This window comes from Cherax quadricarinatus, chromosome 78, assembly GCF_038502225.1.
Source record: "Cherax quadricarinatus isolate ZL_2023a chromosome 78, ASM3850222v1, whole genome shotgun sequence".
In the NCBI taxonomy this organism is placed as follows: Eukaryota; Metazoa; Arthropoda; class Malacostraca; order Decapoda; family Parastacidae; genus Cherax; species Cherax quadricarinatus.
Genome location: NC_091369.1, coordinates 3,319,817 through 3,343,402, shown reverse-complemented (window position 1 = coordinate 3,343,402; position 23,586 = coordinate 3,319,817). Strand labels below are relative to the sequence as shown.

Genomic DNA, 23,586 nt, shown 5'->3' with positions numbered 1-23,586 from the left:
AGGTGCAGCGTGGCTGACTGTGAAAGGATTATGTTATGTTCTCTCAGGTGTGTGACTTTGCTAGGATTTATTCGTAAAATAACCTCAAAGGACATGCAAGTATCAAATAGATCTGTAAAACAAAAATACGATCTTACTAAAAAAAGTGTACCTCATATGATCGATGTTACCTGACCTCCAAACAGTTTTCGAATTCAGGATCCAATTAATTATTCGAATTTATACCGACGTTGAAAACCCTGTTAAAGGGAGTAGGGGGAAAAAAGTAAGAGACCTGATGCATATTAAATCTCATTTATTGTTTTATACTCATGGGGACGTGCAAACACCAGGGAGAGTCATTCAGGGCTTGGGGAATGGATTGTTGCTCCAGTTCCTTAATTTAAGTGCCCTTCACCATCACCTTGCCATCCCCCTTGAAGGCATTGAATCAATGTGATACTCTTTATGACCTTGCAAATGTGTTCCGTAAAGACAAAGGGGAAACCAGGGGGTTATTTGAGACGAGACAGACTACCCCTGGACCCCAACCTCCACGTAAACAGTAACACTTCCCCATCCTGCCCCTGCCCAAGACCCTCTCGTATGTCACTCATTTTCCAAAATATTTACGAATTAATATTTACCACACAGCTTGGTACATTGAGTAACTAGCCTAATAAAGGATGGAAGCAAGTTGTATTAGGTTAAATCTATATAATTTACTAATATTGTATGCCTGTACTAATTATGTATAAGGATTTACCACTGTAAAATATATAGTGAATCTCATTAAATTTTATCTTCCTTTTCCAGTGGGTACAGCAGTAGTGCTGTTACCTAATTCTACACGATAATTAATGAGAACAAAAGCTCACTATGTTAAAAGCTGACTTTAGGTGCTTGTCCAGTGCCAGCTTGAAGATTGCTAGGGGTCTACTGGTAATCCCCCTTATGTATGCTGGGAGGCAGTTGAACAGTCTCGGGCCCCTGACACTTATTGTATTGTCTCTTAACGTGCTAGTGACACCTTAACTACTGGGAACGCTTGGAAGCACTTGACTTGTACTCGTTGGAACGCAGGAGGGAGAGATATATCATAATCTACACTTGGAAAATCTTGGAAGGAATGGTCCCAAATCTGCACACAGAAATCACTCCCTACGAAAGTAAAAGACTGGGCAGGCGATGCAAAATGCCCCCAATAAAAAGTAGGGGCGCCATTGGTACACTAAGGGAAAACACCATAAGTGTCCGGGGCCCAAAACTGTTCAACAGCCTCCCATCAAGCATTAGGGGAATTGCCAATATACCCCTGGCTGCCTTCAAGAGAGAGCTGGACAGATACCTAAAGTCAGTGCCGGATCAGCCGGGCTGTGGCTCGTACGTTGGACTGCGTGCGGCCAGCAGTAACAGCCTAGTTGATCAGGCCCTGATCCATCGGGAGGCCTGGTCATGGACCGGGCCGCGGGGGTGTTGATCCCCGGAATAACCTCCAGGTAACCCCTGCTTTTCATTGGGGGGATGTTGCATCGTCTGCCGAGTCTTTTGCTTTCGTTGTGAGTGATTTTCGTGTGCAAGTTCGGTACTAGTCCCTCTAGGATTTTCCAGGTGTATGTAATCATGTATCTCTCCCGCCTGCGTTCCAGGGATTACAGGTTCAGGAACTTCAAGCGCTCCCAGTAATTAAGGTGTTTTATCTCCGTTATGCGCGCCGTGAAGGTTCTGACACTTGACAAGCACCTAAAGTCGGTACCTGACCAGCCGGGCTGTGGCTCTTACGTTGTATTGCGTGCAGCCAGCAGTAACAGCCTGGTTGATCAGGCTCTGATCCACCAGGAGGCCTGGTCACAGACCGGGCCACGGGGGCGTTGACCCCCGGAACTCTATCCAGGTAAACTCCAGGTAATAATGTAGTTTTAAAATGTAGAAAGACTATGGGTATTGCGACAGTGAATCTGCATAGTTTACATGTTGAACCATTTTGCTACGAATTTAGATATATAATATAATTCAAATTTCTCTTCCGCCCCCCTCCCTTTTTCTTTTTTCTCCCATATTTTTGTTGCCGCACTCAGTGATGAAGACATCGCCGTAAAAAAAAAAATATCTCCTGTGTATGGAATAAATCATCCTTAGAGATGGTAATTCCTAAGTAACAGTAACTTCAGCTGTGCTAGAACGAAACTTTTAAAGTTCCCGCAGCTGCTAAATTCTTCTTGACAAGTATAAAAAGGCACAGTATCATGACTGGAAAAATACACAAAAATAACACGCACATAGGATAATGAGTACCTTTCGGTCCGACTTGGACCATTGAAATCCATTAAGTGTGACGGAATATAGAGAACATAGCTAGCTTTTGTTCCCACTATATAACTGTCATATCGAATAGAGCAGCAGCGCAGTGCTTACGTGTCCAATTTTGCCCAAAAAAATCCTGCTAGGCAAAAATCCAGTCGAGTCATACGATAGCTTTGCGTCGTTGTGAACTACGAGGAGACCTGATCCCCACTATCCGGCCTGGGAGGAGCTACGCCGGCACGAACAGGCTTGCCCTTGTCAGGCAAGGAGACGTGCCCATGTCAGGCTGCTGCTGGAGACTTGACTACACTTAATACACACGGTTATATTTGTTTATAAGAACATAAGAAAGGAGGAACACTGCAGTAGGCCTGTTGGCCCATACTTGGCAGGTCCTTTACAATACCAACTTGCTAAAAGAACATTTGCCCAACCCACTTTCAGTACTTCCCTAACAATAAGCTCTGACACCTTAAAAACAAGAGATGCAAGCCAATGGCGATACTTTTCAGGTTACTCGTTCTATGTTGGATGGAATATTACTGTGTATTAATGGCCCCCTTCAAGGCAGGCAATGTTGCTAAGCTAGAAAATGTACAGAAAACCTTTACAGCTTGTATAAATTCAAACATCTAAACTACTGGGAGCGCTTCAAGTCCCTAAAACTGTACTCCTTAGAATGTAAGCCGGAAGGATACGTCATAATCTACACCTGAGAGATATTGAAGGAAATAGTCCCAAACCTGAACACCGAAATTACTAAAGAACGTAAGTGTCTTGGTAGACAAGGGAGCGATGAATACATTGAGAGAGAACTCGATAAGTGTTAGGGGAGTACGACTCTTCAGAACCCACCCTTCATGCATAAGGGGGGTTACCAACAAACTTATAACTGTCTTCAAGAGGGAACTCGACAGATTCCTCAAAACAGTTCCTGATCAACCGGTTGGGTTGTGTGCAGCGGCACTAACAACTTGTCAGGTTTGCCACAGGCAGTGTGCACTCAGTTCCTCAAGCTTCAACATCCATGCGCACGGTGGACGTCTGGGCACTCGGAGGGCTCCAGGTGGGAACTACCAACAGCCCCCTCCCAGCAGACATAGATGACAGTTGCTGCACCTTCACCTTTACAGAGGGCCTGGAATCTGCAATCAACTTGACGTTCACCAGGACGTTGACACGTCCCCAGGGCAGCTCTCCCTCGGGATGCTAAGCGGAGTCGCTGACCTCTTGGACCTCTTAGGGAGGGTCGATGGTGCTCCTGCAAGCAGTAGATCCTGGCGCAACCTGCTGCTGTTTGCAATGGCTGTCTGGTTGTCCTACCGAGAAGGGACAGGCACCTAGCAACATCTATTGTTGGGGCAATGGATGAGTTTCCTACAATGTTTGTTAACTGCTCATTACTCTGTAATTTGTTCATGATTGTAACCACGTATGGACGTGTTTATGATTCATTACCTTTGTAACTTGTCATGATTGTGACCAGATCTAGTTCATTACCTTTGTAACTTGTTCAGCTATCAAAACTTTAGAGTCCAGTCCCTGGACCAATTATATACCTCTAATCTTTTGACTACCGCCCACAGAATGGGTATGGGGTGCATAATAAACATATTAAACTAACTCAAGCTAGCAACCAGAAGGCGGCCTAGTCTGGGACCTGGCCGCCCAGTGACCTCCGGAGGAACTCCGTGTAAATGGGATGTACTAACTGCCGTTTTTGCTGCTGCTGCTACTATTGCTGAGGTTACCAGTCTGTTGTTGTTGCTCTTGCTGCTACGTCTGCGGTTTTTAGTGTTGCTGCTCCCTAACAGAGGGTACAATTTCCTCTCTGTGTGCCCTAATACCATACCTTCTCAGTCCTCCTTTTACTTCCCTGCGTAACATTACCCAGCTTTTCTCCCCTCTGTACCTTATATAAAGTTCTCTGACTTACACCCCCCTCTTCAAGGGGGGTCCCTTGATGCTGGTGGAGGGCTCTTGATCCAAGATTCAAATCTGATTACCACTCATTCCTAGGGTTTAGCGCTTCTTCATGATTAATAATATAGTACACCCTCACCATTTCTCCCTTCTGTTCCTCACCACCATTCTTAAAAAAAATAATGTTAAATTTGTTGATTTTGTGTTTACAAATGGTAAATATTGAGTTTTGGGAAACCACTGATTTTCGCAATTTTTTTAATACAAACTGTGTAATATTGATTGATTTCCGCACGCTGCGGGTGTATTCAGTTTGATTAAATAATTCAAAACTACAACGGACTCCACAGCTGTCAGTGTCTCACAGCTGTCATGGATGAATCTAGACGATGAAAATGACAGCTGTCAGCTACTCAAAAAGTCAGCTAGTATTTCACGGGCTCACTCAACATCATACTAGAATGCACGGTTGTTTATATTTTTTATGGTCTGTATAGTATATGGCTTTAATATCAATATGATTTACATTACTGTATAGCCCTTGTGGCTTAGCGCTTCTTTTTGATTATAATAATAATAATATGATTTATATTTTCAGTTTTGCTTAGGTACAGAATGCCGGTGAATTATAATTCTGTTTACCCTTTGTGCAAAAAAATGCGCTAAACACGTGAGGGTTAATGAACTAAATTCTCATTTAGGAAAGTTGAGTTATTTTGCTCATAAATATCATTATTATTATTATATTATTATTGCTGAGAAATTAGCTACAACAGGGGGTAGCAAGGGGGTCGTTACCCCTTCCTCTATTATTATTATTATTATTATTATTATTATTATTATTATTATTATTATTATTATTATGGGACAGCACTAAACTGTAGGGGCCCTACCGTGCCTTGGGAATGAAAGGTAATCATGTTTGATCCGAGGAAGGGGAGGGTAGGTAGCTATAGTTCCATGGATCAAGGAGAGCTCTTCGTTGGTATCAAAGGGATTAAGAAATAAGAGAGGGGCGAGTTTATCATTGTCTAGGAGACACAGAAGGTCATAAGATAGGAAAATATTTTAGCTGAGCTGACCTAACAAGGGGCCCCAGACTATTCAACAGCTTCCCATCTTACATAAGGAAGATTACAAACTGACCCCTGGCTGTCTTCAAAGAGGAACTGGATAGGTCCCTAATTCATTTCTTGACCAGCAGGGATGTGGCTCCTACGTTGTACTGCCTACAGCCATCAGTAATATCTTGGTTTATCAGGCTTGGCTCACCTGGAGGCCTGACCATGGACCGGTCCACGGGGTCGTTGATCCTCAGAATTATATATATATATACTCTTAGGCGATATACTTACAACATTAGATTGATAAATTTATCAACGTGTCGGTTCTCTGAACCATTCATCTACAACATTAGGTTGATGAAGTAAGTATTGTGTTGTATTAGTGATAAAACTGGCATTGCAAATTGGGTTGGGCAAATGTTTTGTTAGTGGGATGAATTGTAAAGGACCTGCCTAGTATGGGCCAACAGGCCTGCTGCAGTGTTCCTCCTTTCTTATGTTCTTATTATGTTTCAGTGTTGGTGTGTGAGTCAGGATGAGGCGGGTGCGGGCGGTAGTGTGGGTACTGATGGCTCTCGCATTGTTCACCTGCATCGCCTCCGTCAGGCACTTCATACTCTCCTCCTCCCTCCATCATCCCAGGATACCATACTCTGCCATTATCCCAGGTGAATATTCTGTAATTATTTTTTTTTATTATTATTCGCCGGTATTCTCCCGGCCTGGGTCTTTTCCAAGTAGTTTTTTTATTAGTACGTTACTTATATGGACTGTGATACATTGATATTGTATCATCCCAAGTGAATATTCTGTAGTTATTTATTAGTAGATGTTACTTATATGGACTGTAATGCGTTTTAATATTGTTAAAATCAAGGGGAAGTACTCAAATACACTTTGATAATCTCGTAATAACGTGAGGGTAAAATATTTATTGTAAGGATGCCGAGAGTAGCTAAATTCCTTCGATTCCTTGATGCTGGCAAAGTTTTTGATCCAGTGGATTTGAGCTCCATGTGAATCACTAATAGAGTTGAGGGCTCCTTCACTCTCTTGAATATAAAGTACCAACACCATATATTTCCTTCATCTTTGTTCACTTACAGAGGAAGACCTGTCGTTCATAGGAATTCCCGTATTATACACAAATAATCCGCACACAGGAGAGAGAAGCTTATGTAACTTGTAAATGGTTCAAGTGGGACAGAAACGTCGTGCTAAGCTCCTCTCTCCTATGTGCGGGTTATTTATAATAATAACATCTTTATTTACTACAAATACATGATATAACTTATACAGACCATAGCTGACATCAATGACATACTACAATATAGAAAGCCGCTTGTTATGCTGAGCATTTCGGGCAAATTAGGTCAGTTTTGTCCCAGGATGCGACCCACACCAGTCCACTAACACCCAGGTACCTATTTTAAACTGATGGGTGAACGGACAGTAGATGTCTTATGGAAACACGTCCCTAATGTTTTCCAGCCGTACCGGAGGATATTCGAACCCCGGACCTCGGTACTTTCTGGTATACTCCGTGAACGTTCATTCAAGTTACTATACTATTAATAAACTTCATGAACGTAGACTTTCAAATAAAAATGGGAAGGGGATAATATTGCAGATTATTCCCTTCAGCCATGCCTCTTAAATTTAGTAATGCCCTCACTGCTTTTTTCCGTGTAAGGTTCAGTAATATTTAAAGTTGGTATCACAGGACAGGAAAATGACAGGGAACATAATGAGAACTTTCAACCCGAGTAGGAAACTTGACGATTACTTCTTGAAAACTTCCACTGACAGTAGAAGTCTTTAAGGAGACACTGGGTCACTGCCAAGTTCTAGATCAACTAGGTTGTGATGGATGCGTGAGACAGCGGGTTGTCAACAGCAACAATCCAGGAAGCTTTGCCACAGGTTGAGATAGTAGGGTACACATACTGTAGGTGACACAGGTACACATGCTGTGACACAGGTACACATGCTGTGACACAGGTACACATGCTGTGACACAGGTACACATGTGACACAGGTACACATGTGACACAGGTACACATGTGACACAGGTACACATGCTGTGACACAGGTACACATGCTGTGACACAGATACACATGCTGTGGCACAGGTACACATGCTGTGGCACAGGTACACATGCTGTGACACAGGTACACATGCTGTGACACAGGTACACATGCTGTGACACAGGTATAGGCTAGATGGACAAAGACTGCAAACCTCGCTCAAGGAGAAAGATCTTGGGGTGAGTATAACACCGAGCATGTCTCTGGAAGCACACATCAACTAGATAACTGCTGCAGCATACGGGCGCCTGGCAAACCTGAGAATAGCGTTCCGATACCTTAGTAAGGAATCATTCAAGACACTGTACACCGTGTACGTTAGGCCCATACTGGAGTATGCAGCACCTGTTTGGAACCTGTTTGGAAGCACGTTAAGAAATTAGAGAAAGTACAAAGGTTTGCGACAAGGTTAGTTCCAGAGCTCAGGGAAATGTCCTATGAAGAAAGGTTAAGGGAAATCGACCTGACGACACTGGAGGACAGGAGGGTCAGGGGAAACATGATAACGACATACAAAATACTGCTTGGAATAGATAAGGTGGACAGAGACTGGTTGTTCCAGAGATGGGACACAGAAACAAGAGGTCACAATTGGATCCCCGAAGACTCAGATGAGTCACAGGGATGTTAGGAAGTATTTCTTCAGTCACAGAGTTGTCAGGAGGTGGAATAGTTTGGGAAGTGATGTAGTGGAGGCAGGATCCAGAGGTAAGATAAAGCTCGTGGAGCAGGAAGAGTGACCCAGTAGTGACCAGTGAAGAGGTGGGGCCAGGAGCTGTGAATTGACCCCTGCAACCACAACTAGGTGAGTACAGGTACACATACTGTAGGTGACACTCATACACATGCTGTGACACAAGTATACATAATGTAGGTGACACAGGTACACATACTGTAGGAGACACAGGTACATATTCTATAGTGACACAGGTACACATACTGTAGATGACACTGGTACACATACTGTAGATGACACTGGTACACATACTGTAGGTGACACTGGTACACATACTGTAGGTGACACTTGTACACATACTGTAGGTGACACTTGTACACATACTGTAGGTGACACAGGTACATATTCTATAGTAACACAGGTACACATACTGTAGATGACACTGGTACACATGCTGTGACATAGGTACACATACTGTAGGTGACACAGGTACATATTCTATAGTGACACTGGTACACATACTGTAGATGACACTGGTACACATACTGTAGGTGACACAGGCACACATACTGTAGGTGACACAGGTACACATACTGTAGGTGACACAGGTACACATACTGTAGGTGACACAGGTACACATACTGTAGGTGACACAGGTACACATACTGTAGGTGACACAGGTACACACACATACTGTAGGTGACACAGGTACACACACATACTGTAGGTGACACAGGTACACATACTGTAGGTGACACAGGTACACATACTGTAGGTGACACAGGTACACACACATACTGTAGGTGACACAGGTACACATACTGCAGGTAGCACAGGTACACATACTATAGGTGACACAGGTATACATACTGTAGGTGACAGATACACATACTGTAGGTGACACAGGTACACATACTGTAGGTGACACAGGTACACATACTGTAGGTGACACAGGTACATATTCTATAGGTGACACAGGTACACATACTATAGGTGACACAGGTACACATACTGTAGGTGACACAGGTGCACTTACTGTAGGTGACACATGTGCACATACTGTAGGTGACACAGGTACACATACTGTAGGTGACACAGGTACACATACTGTAGGTGACACAGGTACACATACTATAGGTGACACAGGTACACATACTGTAGGTGACACAGGTACACATACTGTAGGTGACACAGGTACACATACTGCAGGTGACTCATGTACATATACTGTAGGTGACACAGGTACACATACTGTAGGTGACACAGGTACACATACTGTAGGTGACACAGGTACACATTCTATAGGTGACACAGGTACACATACTGTAGGTGACACAGGTACACATACTGCAGGTGACTCAGGTACATATACTGTAGGTGACACAGGTACACATAATGTAGGTGACACAGGTACACATACTGTAGGTGACACAGGTACACATACTATAGGTGACACAGGTACACATACTGTAGGTGACACAGGTACACATACTGTAGGTGACACAGGTACACATACTGTAGGTGACACAGGTACACATACTGTAGGTGACACAGGTACACATACTGTAGGTGACACAGGTACACATACTGTAGGTGACACAGGTACACATACTGTAGGTGACACAGGTACACATACTGTAGGTGACACAGGTACACATACTGTAGGTGACACAGGTACACATACTGTAGGTGACACAGGTACACATACTGTAGGTGACACAGGTACACATACTGTAGGTGACACAGGTACACATACTGTAGGTGACACATGGCCGTGCTGCTAGACAGGAGCCTATGTTCACCTTTTTCTTATTCGTTTTAACTAATTTGTGCGTCTTGCACTTACTCGATACATTCTTCTGCTTTATCACTGTTTAATTATTCATTTCATCTGATTTCAGATCTTTCTAGCTTTATTATAATTAATTAATTAATATAAAATTGGAAAGAAATAAAGTATCACTAGTATGTTATTGTCACTGTTATCACCACGATTTCTTGCTCTTCTACTGTTTTTATTAATTTCTTTGTAAATTACATTTTTTACTTGTATCATGCTGAAATTAAATCATGAATTACTAATAACACTTTATCAATAATTCATTGACGCTTCAGAATTGTTGTGTTTTAGATCAGTCACTTAAAATGGGCTCGTGTATTTCCTGTCTAAATTGATGCGTTCTAACCAGTACTACTGCTGGATTATTGCATCAGTCAAAACTAAGTGTTAAGCTCACAGGGAGTCATACAGCGCTGCACTACCACTGTAAATATATACTACATGTTACTGTACTTTGGAAGACATTTTCTACGTTACTGTTCCTTAAATCAGATTTTATTACATTTTATTTTCCTAGTGCTGTACGGGTTTAGCTTGTGCCCTGTGAGCATAGTAGCCCCTAGAATTAAAAAAAAAATCCAGACATGTTGCAAGAATATGTTGGGTGCAGGAGCTTCCTGTTTTATCTTGAAGTCTTCCTGTAAGGAAGGTTCTTTGACCCCAGTGAGTGGCTCTTGATCCAAGGTGTGAGTTAGACCTGCCTAGCATGGGCTAATAGGCCTGTTACAGTGTTCTGTTATTCTTATGTTTTTATGAACTGGATTTGTTTTTTATGGATCTAACCTGGGGATTGGGAGGTAATTAGGTTTGATCCAAAGAAAAGTAGCCCCAGTCTTTTGGCTCAGGTGCCTTTCAAGAGAATCACTCCATTATACTTGTCTTATAGCATATACTGTACTAAACTTTATATACAGTGGACCCCCGGTTAACGATTTTAATCCGTGCAAGAGGGCTCATCGTTATGCGAAATAATCGTTATGCGAATTAATTTTCCCCATAAGAAATAATGGAAATAAAATTAATCCGTGCAAGACGCCCAAAAGTATGAAAAAAATTTTTTTTTACCACATGAAATGTTAATTTTAATACACACAAACTGAAAAAGGCATGCACAATTACATGACACTTACTTTTATTGAAGATCTGGTGATGATTGATGGGATGGGAGGAGGGGAGAGCATTATCTTCTTACTGTTTAGAAGGGGAATCCCCTTCCATTAGGACTTGAGGTAGCAAGTCCTTTTCTGGGGGTACTTCCCTTCTTCTTTTAATGCCACTAGGACCAGCTAGAGTCACTGGACCTCTGTCGCACAACAAATCTGTCCATAGAGCTCTGTAGTTTCTTCAAGACTAAAATGGGCCATAACATTGTCATTGAAATAGTTACAAATAATGCTTGTTTTGATTGGAATAATATCTGTTAATACTGTAACTAATTAATTGTGTTTCTTAGCATCTGCAGAAATTGACACACTATCTGATGTGGGATATGAAATGAAACAGCGAAAAAGTGCCGCAAAGAAGGCATGTCCCGCAGATTTCTGGCAAGACACTGTTGGTTCTGGACTGTCTGATGTCGAAGATCCCATCACGGAGGAATTAGTTGCAAACACAAAAATGCTCAATAACCTTATTGTTGATGACAAGAATCATGTCTTATACTGCTATGTTCCTAAGGTTGGTAGTTATTTTAAAAGTCACAGATCCATCTGATTTCTCATGTATGATACAGTGTACAGGAGGGCCCCGCTTATACAGCAGGTTAGGTTCCGGGCTACTGCTGTAAAGTGACAATCGCTCTAAAGTGAAAGTCTTATTTTCACTTTCATGTTTACATGTTTACACTATCATATATTAAGCGAGCAATAGAGCTAAGCCTAAAAAAATCCATATACAGTGGACCCCGACTTACGATATTAATTCGTTCCAGAAGGCTGTTCGGGTGCCATTACCAAACGAATTTGCTCCCATAAGGAATATTGTAAATTAGATTAGTCCGTTTCAGACCCCTAAAAATACACTTACAGAAGCACTTACGAAAATACACTTACATAATTGTTCGAGTTGGGAGCTGTTCGTAAGTCAGGGGTCCACTGTACAGTACTCATGTTACTTAAAATATTTTCATGCTTAGTTTATAGTGAGTGGTGAATAATTTCTTGTAGGAAGTCTAAATAAATGAAGAATGGGTATACTATATGTATTCTTTAAAAATATCAGTATTCCAAATTCATTAAAAAGATGTTTAATGTATTTATATTTATGACATAGATTAAGACATTCTAAGCATATTTTGATAATTATGTTTGTGTCCAGGTGGCTTGTACAAACTGGAAGCGGATAATGTTGATACTGATGGGTGGGACAAACTTTACAGATCCACATTCCATTCCCTCCGACAGTGTTCACCGTAAGAATGTGTTCACAAAACTTGGAGATTTAGAGGTAAATTATAATGAAGATTCATAATTATATACCACATTAAGGTATCAAAGTGCTCTGTACTAAAAATTCTTCTAGAAAGAATTTTATGATTTTTCCTCATAAGTCATTTCATATACGTGCAGTATTTTTCCAAGGTAATAAGTTCTCATGATTTGTACTAGAAGTGGAACCTGATTACATAAATTACATAAATTTGCCCCTAAAAATTGTGTCAGTCAAAGGCCTGGCATTATTTGCACACTGACTTTTGTACCTGATTTAATTATCATTCACAGGGAATTGCTAAATCCATAAGAACCATTCATGCCACTGGAATGGCAGGTAACCACATTTGATCGAAGGAAGGGGAAAGTACCTCCAATTCCTTTGAAGGGATCTAATTTAATAACTAGCATCCAGGTGATGTTTGAATAAGCTTCTGGAAAACTTAATCTCATAACCCAAACTTATTATATCTTAACCTAGGCCTTAGTTACACAGCAATAGACTTTATTACCTCACTCTCATTTCAGCCAACATTTAGACAAACTTTCGCATTTTTTAGGGTCTGTGGACTGTGTCTTTAGTTTAGACATTACTTTGCTATGGACTAATGATTATGTGAAAATACTCTCAAAGTAGTATGTATCACCAGGAGGAAACAACTGTAATATATGTATGCCTAGATTTTAGAACAAAATGTGTGTTCATCCAAACACAGAACAGTAATAAATACTTGTCAGTGGCACAAGTGAACACCAATGGATATAATGTAAAAGGATAAGTGGAGTAGAGTAGCTTGGCCTCAGACTCGAGTCCTCTTCAGAAAGCATACAAATGGAGGTCATATGATCAAAGTCAGGTGAAGGAGCAGGTAACCTCAGGGCAAGAGCAAGGGCATCAGGTTTCCACTGGCCTTATGAGATGTCAAAATTGAGTCATCATGCAATCATTACTGACTCAGATTTTGCACATATATACACTGTTTTGTTGTACTTATAATGCCAGAAACCTCAGTTATAATAATATAATAATAATATCTTTATTTCTACAAGTACATGCCACTTGTTATGCTGAGCATTTCGGGCAAATTAGGTCAGTTTTGTCCCAGGATGCAACCCACACCAGTCGACTAACACCCAGGTACCCATTTTATACTGATGGGTGAACATGGACAGCAGGTGTCTTATGGAAACACGTCCTAGTGTTTTCCAGCCGTACCGGAGATTCAATCTCCCGACCTCAGTGTGTGAGCTGATTGCGTTAGTGATCGAGCTACGGGACACCATAACTTTATGGTTATTATTCTTATCATACTGGAAAACCTTTAAACTCTCTTAAGCACATACATCAGTTAGTTTTTTTTTTGTTTTTTTTTTTCAACAAGTCGGCAGTCTCTCACCGAGGCAGGGTGACCCAAAAAAGAAAGAAAATCCCCAAAAAGAAAATACTTTCATCATCATTCAACACTTTCATCACACTCACACATTATCACTGTTTTTGCAGAGGTGCTCAGAATACAACAGTTTAGAAGCATATACATATAAAGATACACAACATATCCCTCCAAACTGCCAATATCCCAAACCCCTACTTTAAAGTGCAGGCATTGTACTTCCCATTTCCAGGACTCAAGTCCGACTATATGAAAATAACCGATTTCCCTGAATCCCTTCACTAAATATTACCCTGCTCACACTCCAACAGATCGTCAGGTCCCAAGTACCATTCGTCTCCATTCACTAATATCTAACACGCTCACGCACGCTTGCTGGAAATCCAAGCCCCTCGCCCACAAAACCTCCTTTACCCCCTCTCTCCAACCCTTTCAAGGACGACCCCTACCCCGCCTTCCTTCCCCTATAGATTTATATGCTTTGCATGTCATTCTACTTTGATCCATTCTCTCTAAATGACCAAACCACCTCAACAACACCTCTTCTGCCCTCTGACTAATACTTTTATTAACTCCACACCTTTTCCTAATTTCCACACTGCGAATTTTCTGCATAATATTTACACCACACATTGCCCTTAAACAGGACATCTCCACTGCCTCCAACCGTCTCCTCGCTGCTGCATTTACCACCCAAGCTTCACACCCATATAAGAGTGTTGGTACTACTATATTTTCATACATTCCCTTCTTTGCCTCCATAGATAACGTTTTTTGACTGCACATATACCTCAACGCACCACTCACCTTTTTTCCCTCATCAATTCTATGATTAACCTCATCCTTCATAAATCCATCCGCCGACACCTCAACTCCCAAATATCTGAAAACATTCACTTCTTCCATACTCCTCCTCCCCAATTTGATATCCAATTTTTCTTTATCTAAATCATTTGATACCCTCATCACCTTACTCTTTTCTATGTTCACTTTCAACTTTCTACCTTTACACACATTCCCAAACTCATCCACTAACCTTTGCAATTTTTCTTTAGAATCTCCCATAAGCACAGTATCATCAGCAAAAAGTAACTGTGTCAATTCCCATTTTGAATTTGATTCCCCAAAATTTAATCCCACCCCTCTCCCGAACACCCTAGCATTTACTTTCTTTACAACCCCATCTATAAATATATTAAGCAACCATGGTGACATTACACATCCCTGTCTAAGACCTACTTTTACTGGGAAGTAGTCTCTCTCTCTTCTACACACCCTAACCTGAGCCTCACTATCCTCATAAAAACTCTTTACAGCATTTAATAACTTACCACCTATTCCATATACTTGCAACATCTGCCACATTGCTCCTCTATCCACTCTGTCATATGCCTTTTCTAAATACTGTTATCTAAATACTGTTCACATATATGCTTCAATGTAAACACTTGACCTACACATCCCCTACCCACTCTGAAACATCCTTGCTCATCCGCAATCCTACATTCTGTCTTACCTCTAATTCTTTCAATTATAACCCTACTGTACACTTTTCCTGGTATACTCAGTATACCAGTCTTGGTATTATCTATTATTGTATGTTCAAAACGAGTGCCAAACCTACATGTGTTAGACATCTTTAGTGATTAAATATTTTCTAGTTTACTTTTTTTTTTTTTTTTTTTTTTGCCACATGGTTTTAATGCAGTAACACGACTCTGGATTGACCTCAATTTTTTTTTGTAACTGTGTACGTATTGCAATAAAATAAAGCCAGGAATTATTATTAGACAATGTAGCTTCTTAAGCGACAATTTTAGGTCCAATATTTAAGTTTCTTTACTCCTCCTTTTGGAGCAATATCTGGGATAGGGAGCAGGGGCTGGTGATATTTTTCTCAGTTGTGGCAATGATCAAAGCATATCTAATTATATTCTTAACATATAGCTGTTGTGTATTAAGTTTGATGGTAATTTTTATTGTGCCAAATAAGAAGTATTGTTTTTTAATCTTTTATTATGCATTTTCAGCCTCAGGCCATTCGTCATCGTCTTCACACATATACAAAGTTTCTCTTTGTCCGTCACCCAATTGAAAGAGTTGTTTCTGCATTCAGAAACAAATTTGAAAAAAATTATACTTCGTCTTCTTACTTCAAAAAGCGCTTTGGTGTCAAAATTATCAAGAAATACCGGAAAGGCAATGATCCATCTGACATTCCAGATAGTGGTCATGGTGTGAAGTTTTCCGAGTTTGTTTCCTATTTAATAGACACCAAACCTGATCAGTTCAACGAACACTGGGCTCCCATGTCATCTATTTGCCATCCATGCTCAGTCAGGTGAGTGCTGTATATACATACTAGATCAAACATTTCTAATAAATCTATGCAATAGGAATATGACTTTTGGTTCCGTAGTATTGTACACGTAGCGAAGTCGTGGCTCTTGTGCAGGGAACACCCACTGAAAACTTTCCAGTAATTCATTTATTCTTGACTAAGTATTTCATGCATCATTGTTTGATGTTATAATTTTTTTTTTCTCCAACAAGTCGGCCATCTCCCACCGAGGCAGGGTGACCCAAAAAGAAAGAAAATCCCCAAAAAGAAAATAATTTCATCATCATTCAACACTTTTACCTCACTCACACATAATCACTGTTTTTGCAGAGGTGCCCAGAATACAACAGTTTATAAGTATATACATATAAAAATACACAATATATCCCTCCAAACTGCCAATATCCCAAACCCCTCCTTTAGAGTGCAGGCATTGTACTTCCCATTTCCAGGACTCAAGTCCAGTTATATAAAATAACCGGTTTCCCTGAATCCCTTCACTAAATATTACCCTGCTCACACTCCAACAGCTCGTCAGGTCCCAAACACCATTTGTCTCCATTTACTCCTATCTAACACGCTCGCGGACGCTTGCTGCTGTTATTATTATTATTATTATAGTATTATAGTCACAGAGAAGCCCTAAATCCATAAGGGTCAGAGACACTTGGGAAATGGGAGGTAATTATATTCATGGAAAGATGATAAATCATGTTGGGGTCATATAGTTCCTAGTGAATATGTATAAGGTAATCATGTTTGATAAAATGAAGGCAGGGTATCTCCAGTTCTTTGGCTCAAAATCCATTTACCAGTATCAAGACACCCGGGGTGGCCCGGTGTCCTGGTGGCTAAAGCTCCCGCTTCACACACGGAGGGCCCGGGTTCGATTCCCGGCGGGTGGAAACATTTCAACACGTTTCCTTACACCTATTGTCCTGTTCACCTAGCAGCAAATAGGTACCTGGGTGTTAGTCGACTGGTGTGGGTCGCATCCTGGGGGACAAGATTAAGGACCCCAATGGAAATAAGTTAGACAGTCCTCGATGACGCACTGACTTTCTTGGGTTATCCTGGGTGGCTAACCCTCTGGGGTTAAAAATCCGAACGAAATCTTATCTTATCTTATCTTATCTTGTAAGGAACATTATTGATCTTTTTATGTATAAGAGTGTAGAGACATTTGTATGTGATAAGGCATAGAAAAACTTCTTTCTAACTAATATTTAAATACTTAAATTAGAAGTATACAGGGGCCAATCTACTATGAAGCTACAGCTTCAGGGCCCCTAATCCTGGAGGGGCTCCAGAAGCCACTTTAGTCCAGTGTAATTCAGTACAAAATAATAGTTAAAATAAAAATTAAAAGGTTATTAGAGTAGCATGTAAGCTAGCCATCTCTGGTTGTGAAGAGGCCCTCATAACAGTTCAAGCTTCAGGGCCCCAAAAATGTAGGTCTGCCACTAGAAGTATCTAAATGAGAATGATCACTTTGCTTTATATAATAACAGTGCATGATTGCAAATATTTAAATAATAATGTATGATTGAGAGTATTTAAATATGAAACCACTTTTTCTCTTTTAACAGATATCAGTTTATCGGGAAATATGAAACACTAGCAGAGGATGCTGAATACATCTTGAGGCGGGTTGGAGCCCCACCATCGCTTCACTTCCCCAGTGTTATTCCATCCAAGACTACAGCTTATGTTGAGCCTTATTTTGATACTCTTTCTAAAAAACAGCAACAGGACTTTATTAAGATTTATGAAAATGATTTCAGAGTATTTGATTATCATTTTAGAGATCTTATTTAATTACAGTTCTGTGTAACTTTTTTTGATTCTGTTATTTTAGCAGCTTTGACCAACATATCATGAATAGTTCTTGGTTGAGACTATTCATGTATATTCCATTAGTCTTGAGTTAAGATCAGCTACTGTACTGTATATAAATACTACTGCTATATCAAAATTATCAGTTCAAGATATTTCTGCATCGAAACTAACAGTACATTTCCTTCCCTGTAGATGAACTGTAGGTGTCAAATAGATTGACAGGTTCATCCAAGAAGTTACAGTATCTACAAAAATAGTTTTGTGCATCTAATCATTGTTAAAAATATTGTCCTAACCAGCCAAGAGTATGATACCTGTCATACTTTATTACGATGATTTTTTTTTTTATCAATCCATTAATAAATGACATTTAGAAACTAATACTGCTTAAGGCTTAAGTTAAAGTTAATGTGTGCCTTTTTTAGAGTACAGTATTTTAAATTAATAAAATAGGTTTTGCTCTTTTTCACACAGGATTTTTAGTTAGGCATAACTAAAAGGTAATGATGTATTTAAAAATTCACCTAATAATATATATTAGCAATTAATACCTGTGTAAAGTATAAATCAAAGGCAATCCTCATCTGTATGCAATGTTGCACTGCAGTGTGATCCCTCGGAACAATAGGCCTCTTATTTAGTTTACCGATATGAGGCCAGTCATTATTATTCATGTGAATTTTTCTCTAGAAACCATAATTATTATTTAAGCTAATGAAACCTGTGATGCTTTTATTTTGAAATCTTAAATATTAAATATTAAAAATTCTTAGTTTTTTTATCAGTCTTTGTGATGATTGCATAATTTTTTTTTTTTTCAACAAATTGGCCTCATCGCACCAAGGCAGGGTGGCCTAAAATGAAAATGTCTCTTTAAATTTAGTAATGTATACAGGAGAAGGAGTTACTAGTCCCTTGCTCCTGGCATTTTAGTTGCTTCTTATGACAAGCATAATTTATGGAGAAAGAATTCTGTTCCACTTCCCCATAGAGAATGATTTCATATTATATTTGATTAATGACAGTAATTAAGAATTAATATTTTTCTCTACAGATATATCATTTATATGCCAAGCTTGAGGCCATGAGTTTGATTTAATGAAATTCAAAAATAACATAATCACACCTGACTCAACTGATATTATTATTATAATCAAAATTAAACACTAAACCCCCCAGGGTCATACAGCACTGTGACTCAGCTGCTGGCTGTATATGTAATCACAACAGTAGCAAGTAATGTTGTACGGATCACGTGACAGTGTACTGTTTTAATACTCGACTACAAAAATAAACTGATAGAGAAATAGGTTGGATATCTAATTCAACAAATTAATTTCTGCATGTGGGTTGCTTAATTTTGAGCATACAAATACATGTATATGTGCTTGAGTCTAGGTCAAGGAAGTTGGTGCATGTACTACAATACTTATTCTATAAATTAAATCATTAATGTAATATTTCAATAATGCACTTTGATACTGTAATTTTTTTATAGAAATTGTAACATTTCAGTGTCCCTAGTATGCATATGCAAGTGTTACCACAACACAACAATTCTTTGTCCTGTGTTGAGAAAACATTTTGTTGAATCATATATTAATTTGTCATCTTTCATTATTTTCACTGGTTTTTATTAGTGCCTACATGATAGTCCAAGGTAATCATGTTGATGCAAGAAAGGGGAGTAGCTCAAATTCATTGGATCAAAAGCCCTTGACTGGTAGCATGGCACCACTTCCCTCCCTTTTGAATTATTATTATAATCAAAAAGAAGCGCTAAGCCACAAGGACTATACAGCCCTCCCTTTTGAAGGTACAGAAAAATAAATTTTATGATTACCCAATAAATTAAAACACATTTAAAATGTTTTCTTTTAATGTGGTAATTATTACTGTTTTTTTTTTTAACACATCGGCCATTTCCCACCAAGACAGGGTGACCTAAAAAGAAAGAAAAAAAAATACTTTCATCATCATTCAATACTTTTACCATCACTCATGCATAATCACTGTCTTTGCAGAGGCGCTCAGATCAGTTTAGAAGTCCCTCCAAACTCCCAATATCCCACACCCCTCCTTTAAAGTACTAACATTGTACTTCCCATTTCCAGGACTCAAGTTCGGCTAACAGGTTTCCCTGAATCCCTTCACAAAATATTACCCTGCTCACACTCCATTCACTCCTGTCTAACACACTCACGCATGCTTGCTGGAAGTCCAAGCCCCTCGCCCACAGAACCTCCTTTACCCCCCTCCCTCCAACCTTTTCTAGGACAACCCCTACCCCGCCTTCTTTCCCCTGCAGATTTATACACTCGCCAAGTCATTCTACTTTGTTCCATTCTTTCTAAATGACCAAACCACCTCAACAACCCATCTTCAGCTCTCTGACTAATACTTTTAGTAACTCCACACCACCACCTAATTTCCGCACTCCAGATTCTCTGTATAATATACCACGTGTTGCCTTTAGACACGATATCTCCACTGCCCCCAGCTGCCTCCTCACCACAACATTTATAACCCAAGCTTCACACCCATATAAGAGTGTTGGTACCATTATACTTTTGTACATTCCCTTTTTTGCCTCCATGAATAACGTTTTTTTTTTTCCACAGATACCTCAATATACCACTCGCCTTTGTTCCTTCATCAGTTCTATGGTTAACCTCATCTTTCATAAACCCATCTGCTGACAAGGTGGGGAGGGCAGTGCCTGCCCTTAGGAGGAGGAGGAGGAGGAGGAGGGGTGGGGATGTTGCAGTTGAAAGGTAATCTGTGATGTCAGCACACTTCTGGAAAGGTACCAATTGAGTGAATAATGGTATCTGTTTTCTTCTTTGAGTAACCCTGCCTTGGCAAGATGGCTGTCAAGTTAAAAAATTATTACTATATTCACAAGAAAGCACTAAACTCAGACAGTATGATGAGGTTTACCCCTAGGTAATGAGATTAGCTTTGTTTAGCATGCTTCTTGGATAATGACTATTACTAAAGGTTAGTTTGGTATATAATACAATACACTGTATAGGCAAGATTCTCTTTATTATTCACTTATGAAAAATAAAAAAAAATGATGGTATGACAAAAGCAAAGCACTTATTAACAGCACTTTCCTTAATTATAAATAGATTATTAGTCAACAATTAAATGTAATCTTGTGCAAATTTTTTGTCAAAACTTATGCTCACATGAAGCTACAATATTACTGTATTTTCAACCTCACCTTTCAGCAAAACTTCAAAAATATTACTATTTTACATGTTCATTGTACAGGTAGAGTATTACAACTACAGTAATACAAGTGAAGACAATAGGAATGTGCCTATTATTGCTATAATCAGGAGGTTGAATATATTAAAGAAGTTAAAAGATTCACAGCTAATCCTGCAGACTACAGGTATGAAGGCTTTAGGCTTGAAAGCTGAAGAATGCTTTATAAATAAGACCTCACAGCAGTATAAACTATTAAGAGCTGAAAAATATCAGATGGGAAAATCTAAGTGAGTGAAGTAGGCAACTTTCTCCATCAAAGAATGTTGTCGCTGACGAGAGATCCAATGCAGCAGTGTCTCGTGTGCTGAAAGACTTGGCTCTGTACATTCCAGTCCTCCATAGGTACAATTGATGGCACAATCTTATTGTCACAATAAATAACAACTTAATACACTTCACCAAAATAAACACCACTCATAAATTTCCATTTATAATATAGAGGGGGGCTCATGTAATTACATGACACCTAAGACACTGTTCTTCACTGAATATTAAATTGTAAATTATGAATTATTTCATAACGTTACATTGTATCATAACAGTTGGTGTATTAAGGTGAGCACACAATTATCACAGACAGGTCTTGATGTGCAGGGACAGGCAAACTCAGGAGGCCAAGAGTGCCACCTACCATTCATTTTCCTCACAAGATGACATGCTTGTTTTAACAATCACAGTCACTGTTACCTCTTACACAACTGTATTCAATGTTTCCCACCACTCGGTATGCTACATTATATTATGGTAATGTGTGATACACAGCCACAATCAAAAAGCTGTTACCTCTCTGTACTATATAATGTCCTAATTATTTGCTCTTAACACTATAGTGCTAATTGCATGCTTCTTAACCATTCGCTTACAAATTATTATGCTGTCCACACTAGAGTACCATATAAGTACTTTATAAATGCATCAAATTCTACAAGCCACTTTGCAATTCCTACAACAATAGCATGTTCGATCATCATACTAAAGTATACATTTCATCTAGTGCTGACAACTGACTGCAATTTTAAATCAGGAACCTCAGCTACAGTTCTACAATCATAATCTCAGTTGTGCTTTGAAACCATACTGAAAATTGCATCCAGTATCCTTTCCCTTACATGATATGTAGACATAATGAATGCTATAATGAAGCAAGAATACACCTCTAGTTTGTCCATGCTGGATTGATATGCTATCATGTCCAATTTCTATACCTACAGGAATATAGAACACATGCAATACATTAGGGATGGGATGATACCAAAATTTTTGCTGATACTGATACCAGTACCATTATTCAATTTTAGGCTGATACCAATACCATGTAAATTAGCTGATACCCAATAATACCGATATCATTAAAATTAACAGATACCCATCGATACCTATACTCAATATTAAGCCAAAACCAATACTTTGGCACACCCCTGCAATACATTAAGTATACAGTAAGTAAATGTTTCAGTTCCTATCCACAATAATACACCAAAAATTCTGTAGATGATGCATAAATATAATTTACCTGAAGTAAAAAAAACTTTTGGCTTACTTATTGTTGAGTCACTGTCCATATGCATTATGAATATCAAATGCTCTCTTGATTTCCATAAGATTTCTTAGTAAATAAATATTTTGTTCTAAATATTGAATATGTTTGAAACTCGATGACATGTTAATACACCAGAACCAGTGGCAATTTTACGACAAAAATAGTAAATCGCAGATTTTAAAAACCCACATACACATCCCTAAAATAAAGTGAATGTCATGTAAAAATGAGGATTACAAAAATATAAGACAAGGGTATGCATATAATGCCCTCATGATAAAGTTTAAAAGGTTAAACAATGATATGTGTATCACTAAATTGAGTATTTCTTTGTTAGGAAAATATCAATGGCAAATATGATTACTGGGTAACACTGGACAAAGTACAACAATGCACATGAGAAAGCATGTATGTACGGAGGCATGCAGCATGTGTATACACACACAAATATTCAGTTCCCTCAGTGAATAATTAACAGATGCAACAAAAGAAAAGTCCTAAATACAACTTAATTAAAGATATTCCTGTAGTAACTATTATTTTTTCAAAGATTCTCAATGAAATACTCATACCTGTATTATCTCTGCTTTATTCTAATATTCTCAAATAGGTATTACTGTTATTGTAGTATCGTTAATTTATCAATTTTTATTATTTCATGATTGCCATCATTGTTAATAGTATTAATCTGCATGTAGGTGTAACAAATAACAAGCACCATTAACTTCAACAATCTTTCCTTTTTAAAAAAAAAAATAAAATGGCATTGCAAGTATTCCGAACCAGCTTAATGGATTACATTATTGCATATTATTTTAGCCTTTTGTTTTAATTTTTTAAGATTTTTCCTTTATATAGTACATGAAATGGAAGCTGTGAGATTTTTATAGCTA

At 39.0% G+C, this 23,586-nt stretch overlaps 1 protein-coding gene across 1 annotated transcript in view; it reads left to right on the top strand.

Annotated features, from left to right (window-relative positions):
* LOC128701560 (carbohydrate sulfotransferase 11) overlaps positions 1-18,642 on the top strand; it is a 29,768-nt gene extending 11,126 nt beyond the window's left edge. Inside the window, exons 2-6 of the mRNA XM_053795312.2 lie at positions 5,787-5,938; positions 11,328-11,551; positions 12,191-12,319; positions 15,725-16,035; positions 17,625-18,642. Coding sequence (XP_053651287.2) covers positions 5,806-5,938; positions 11,328-11,551; positions 12,191-12,319; positions 15,725-16,035; positions 17,625-17,853 — 1,026 coding nt within the window. The 5' untranslated portion in view covers positions 5,787-5,805 and the 3' untranslated portion in view covers positions 17,854-18,642. The remainder of the gene's footprint in view (positions 1-5,786; positions 5,939-11,327; positions 11,552-12,190; positions 12,320-15,724; positions 16,036-17,624) is intronic.
* The last annotated feature ends 4,944 nt before the right edge of the window (positions 18,643-23,586 follow it).